General features: G+C 36.5%; 1 protein-coding gene across 1 annotated transcript; it reads left to right on the top strand.

The window, feature by feature from the left end:
* Positions 1–496: 496 nt before the first annotated feature.
* On the top strand, positions 497–4169 carry LOC127169959 (putative helicase mov-10-B.2). The gene is made up of 6 exons (XM_051117670.1): positions 497–955; positions 1052–1160; positions 2484–2680; positions 2851–3089; positions 3180–3429; positions 3987–4169. Exons 1-6 carry the CDS (start codon positions 804–806, stop codon positions 4138–4140), a joined length of 1101 nt encoding a protein of 366 aa, XP_050973627.1. The 5' UTR covers positions 497–803; the 3' UTR covers positions 4141–4169.
* The last annotated feature ends 959 nt before the right edge of the window (positions 4170–5128 follow it).

The raw sequence follows: 5128 nt of genomic DNA on the forward strand, positions 1-5128 counted from the left end.
TGCAAATTTTTATTTCTGTAGCATAGTCCAGGGAATGTGTCGCCACATTAAGTTATCATGATGAAAAAATATAGATAAGCACATGTACATGTGTTAAAGATCACTTGGTCTGGAAGCATCTGCTGTGTACAAACATCTGACAGACGTTTGATGTCAGCTTTACATACATTCTACATCATAACCATCATAAAGACATAATAGACGTCTATTTGACATCTGATTAGAAACTTCCTATAGACATATTGCAGATGAGCAAACACTCTAAAAAAATACATCTTCCAGATGTAAATGCAGACGTCAAATAGACGTCTCCGTGATGTATGTGTGCTATAAGGGTATGTTGCCAGTCCTACAAAGTTTAGATTAAAAGGAAACTTTTATTAAGGCATCACGTGACACCTAAGCTAAATTCTCACTTGGTCTAGAACCTGAACTTTGATATGCAGATTTGATTATGAGCTGTCAATTTCAGTCTCTGCATTTGCAGTGCTGTTTTCTAAACGACAGAGGGCGCGCGTAACTCTCTGGACACTTATTTGCGTTTATTATAATAATTGTGAAACTTTTGTTTTGGGGATACTAGTACTTCACACATTCCATAACATATACTTACGCAAATGGGAGGATGCATATATCGTGAAAATCTCCTGCAGGTTTAACCCTTATCGCTTAGGTTTCGTTTTGTACCCATTATAACTCTTCCGTAAAAACAGCTGCGTCTGGTTCACATCAGAGAGTGTCGTAAACCCTCTATTTTGTTTCTATGATAGTAACTGAGCTAAGAGCTTCAGGTGTCAAACAGTATGAGTAGAAGAAACAGGAATAATTACCTCTCTATAGCCGCCGTGCGCGCAATTGGACTGGACTTCATCGAGATGCTGGAGGAAACCAACAGGAGATCCATTACTGATAGAAACATACTTAAGGACATCTACAATGAAGAATTTCGAGATAGGTAAAACGTTATCAATGCGCATTAGTGACAGCCTGTGTTCATTTTAATTCAGTTCAGTTAACAAGTGCATCATCAGTTGCGCATTTGTATTGACAGGGACGGTCGTGTCAAAGACCCAAACTTCTCTAGAGTCATTTTTGCGCTGAGAAACGGAAACAAAGCTCGTCTTTCCCGATCAGGAGGGCATGTTTACTTTAACACAAATGTAAGAAATTGTATTATTTAATACTGACTACAATTAGACAGATGATTTATGCACATTTGATATAATCATTTTAGGTATTAGGAGTTGATTGTGGCCTTGAGAAAACGCTGCCTGTGTGTGGTTGTGTATCTATAGGCTTGTATGAAACATGGACTGTTAGTTTTTGTTGTTGTTTCGGTAAAGTGTGTGGCAGTTGTTAATGAAGAGATAGGCGATACTTTTTCATGTCACGTGAATACTCTTATCAGCAGGATATTTTGAAGGCTAAATTGTGGGTCATCTGATACTTTTGGCCCAGAACATACATGTGTTATTATCTATCTGTTACCTGAATTTTCCACTAGCGTGTGCACATTTACCATGTGACTTGTACAAAACTATCCGCTGAAAACAACAACAATAATAATAATTATAATAATAATTATAATAATAACAAACATTTTAAATTAAAAACTGTAAGGCCTGTGATTCCAAAATATATCTAGACCAGTGTTCTGTGTATCACAGAGCTTATTAAGGTCTAATTAAACAAATAACAGTGGTTCGAACGTTGGTTTCAAACATCTAGCTCAAAACCCTTCTAAATTACAGTTATGTTTGTTCTTCTTTTTCAGAATTAGAAATTAGTAGTCTTTGGGTCACGATTTGGTCCCAAATGCGTGGCCGTATTGGCGATACTCGGATGTAAACAGCAGCATGGATTGCATGATTAATGTACTACCGAATATGTTGTTCTGCTAATTTCTGCTGTCTGAACCACAGAAAAAAATATGTGGAAGCTTATAAATCATATATAGAGAAGGACTTAGCAAGCAGGAAAAGGTGCAATATTTTGACAAACTTAAGTTTATAGGTGGTAAAGATACGTACAAGCAGTATTAATTAAGATATTAGCCTAATATTTCACCTATTTGATCGGAAATGGTAAGAACAAACACGAATGTTGTACAGATTCTTGCCCTGGAAATCCTGGTTCAGTTTGGCCAACCACAAATGCCTTTAGTTCCTCATACAGTTTTTTGCACTCTTCTGCTTAATTTGTTAGAACTTTTGGCAATCTATAGTACTCCAAATGTTTTTCCTGGTCTTGTATATAACCATTTCGGATTCATGATTATTTAAACTTTTATTTAACTTATTTATATTATTTTGTTTATAAAAATAGTTAAAACATCTTTATTAGGCAATTTAATTGTATTATGTAACAGTTGTGTGGTCAACAGTTGTGTGGTTATATGGTCATTTGTTGCCTTATGTGGGTTGAGATTTTAAAATATGTGATGCAACGTAGACACCCCGTACTCATGAAAATGGTTCATCTAGGTCCGAGTGAGGCTGCATGATCAGTGGTTTAGACCTTGTCGAAGACAGCAAAACCAAGCTACTCTCACTCCGGGTAATGTTAGGTCACTGTCGGCTACTAGTGCCCAGGAGGTCTCTGTTCCAGACCCAGAGGGTGGAGTCAGAGGAAGGAGAAGATTGGCAAAAGATATCCTACAACGACTGAACAGTACAGATAGGTGAGCTGGTGTGCTTGAAACACATATACAAACAGTATTTAACCTTGCTTTTATTATTACCTGCAGAACTCTTGCACTGTATATATTGCAATTGACTTTCTCCAGTGCTTATTTATATAATAACATCACAAATTCATGTATTGTAGCTGCTGTATCCTCTCTTTTCCCAGGTCCTTTTTTATAGCTGATAAGCATGGGGTGCGGGTGTCCTCAGAGCTTTATACGGAATTTGGAAAGATTCATATGTGTGTGGATCAAGCAGAGGTTTATGAGCTGAAGCTGTTTGTGGAGAACACAGGTCAGGATGCTGTTTATTTCACATACTACACTGCTCTACACTGGCTGCACTGTTTCACTCTGGAAGACAGCAGGAAAGTCACATGCAGCAATCCACTTCGCCTGGAGCCCTGTAAGTTATTCAGTTGTACCATGTTGCTTGCAGGGTTTTTTGCAAATATTCTAGTTTTACACCTTAAGCTCTTGATTGTTTTTAAAATAGGTGAGAAGTATGAGGTGACTGTGAGATTCAAATCCAGTCATGTTGGAGTTTATTTAGCTACCCTAGCATTTGAGTTTAAGCAGAACACCGAGCCCACCACCCGTCCTTTTCACATTGTGCGCTTCATTGAAGTGGAGTACAGGACTAAGCTTGCAGCCTTACTGGGTCCTACAGAACCATTCAGACCTCTGAGACTCAACATCCTTGAGCCCGAAAACTGTAAAGTGGACGAGGGAATTCCACCTGAGGGGTGAGAGATTTTTTTAAAATAAAATATTAAATAATAAGAAATTATAGTTATCCACCTTATTTTTATCCTCGTGCTTGGCCATTTGTAAATTTTATGGGTCTGGCTTCCGGTCTCATCCGCATCCAGCTATTTTTCGATGTACAAAACAGCTCATTCTGCTGCTTGATATTGGAAATTGGTGTGTCTTACCATATTATTTTAATGTATTATCTTAATTAGAAACACACTGGTTTGTAGTGCAAACAGTTTTACCGTTTACCGTACATTGTTATTCTCGTTATTTTTCTATAGTGGGCAATCAACCCATAGGCTTACTTTCGTGTTGAAGAATAAGGTGGATACAAATTACTGTAAAAGCTGTATTAATTAAAAATTAACAAATTAATAATTTAAATAAATTAATTAAATGAAAATTAAATGAAAATTAATTTAATTAAAAATAAAACATTTACATGTTGTGTCCTCCGTAAAAGTTCTAGAAATGTAAATAGTTATTTTAGCATTATTTATGCATTTATTTATATGTTTGTATCTCCGTGTGCTTCTCTCTCCTTTAGTTATGTTCAGAACTTTCTTGAAACTGTTCTTCCACTGGGGCACTACACTCCACCTTCTGACGTCCTTGAACTAGCCAAGCTTCTGAAAGATGGCTGCTCTTCCCGGATCCTCAGAGGAAAGTTTCAGCAACTTCAGTTAGTGTGCTTCAAGTGAAACATTATTACAATTTAAAATGCATATTTTTGTTTTGTTTTAATACATTTTAGTAAAATCATTTTGTAATTTATTTCTGTGAGGGCAAAGCTAAATTTTTCAGCAGTCGTTACTTCAGAAATTATTCTAATATGCTAGTATTTTAGTTTGTTGGTCCTTCAAGTGTCTAATTATGCCATTTAGAACTGGTCTGAGATCAATTTTAGGGTCAAATGTTATAAGGGTTAGGCTGCCTTTTTGTTGGTGTGTATGACTTTACATGTATGTATTTAATGAGACTTCAAGGGAAATGTTTTTGCAGTTTGTGCATTCACTGGGAATTGAACCCATGACCTTGGCATTACTTGTGCCATTTGTTTGAGCTGTTACAGGAAAACCAGAACATGAACTTTGGCCACCTTTTTTTTTTTTTTTACACATTGTGGCTTTATAAACTAGTTTCCAAAAAAACACTATGACCAGGCTTGTATCTTCATGTTTGCACACAAATTCCTTAAGCAATTTTGTGGAATATTCCACAGGCATCTTCTTGGGGAAAAATGCAGAATCCATTTTCTAATTCTAATTTTTCATTCAAAATGCTTTGTTAAAGGATTACTCCACTTCCAGAATAAAAATTATCTGATAATTTACCCCCAGTGTCATCCAAGATGTTCATGTCCTTTTTCTTCATTTGAAAAGAAATGAAGGTTTTGAGAAAAACATTCCAGGACTTTTCTCCATATAGGATTGGAGAAAATGGATTGAAGGCTAAAAATGCAGTTTCAATGCAGCTTCAAAGGGCTCTAAAAGATCCCAGCCGAGGAATAAGGGTCTTATCTAGCAAAACGATCAGTCATTTTCTCAACAAATTAGTATTTATACACTTTTTAATCACAAATGCTCGTCTTTGCGCATGCATACTCTGCGATGCGCATGCATACTCTGGGCACTCCGGTCCAAGACAGTTAGGGTATGTCGAAAAACTCCCACTTCATTTTCTCCTCCA

Source organism: Labeo rohita, chromosome 8 (genome assembly GCF_022985175.1).
Source record: "Labeo rohita strain BAU-BD-2019 chromosome 8, IGBB_LRoh.1.0, whole genome shotgun sequence".
Classification (NCBI taxonomy): domain Eukaryota; kingdom Metazoa; phylum Chordata; class Actinopteri; order Cypriniformes; family Cyprinidae; genus Labeo; species Labeo rohita.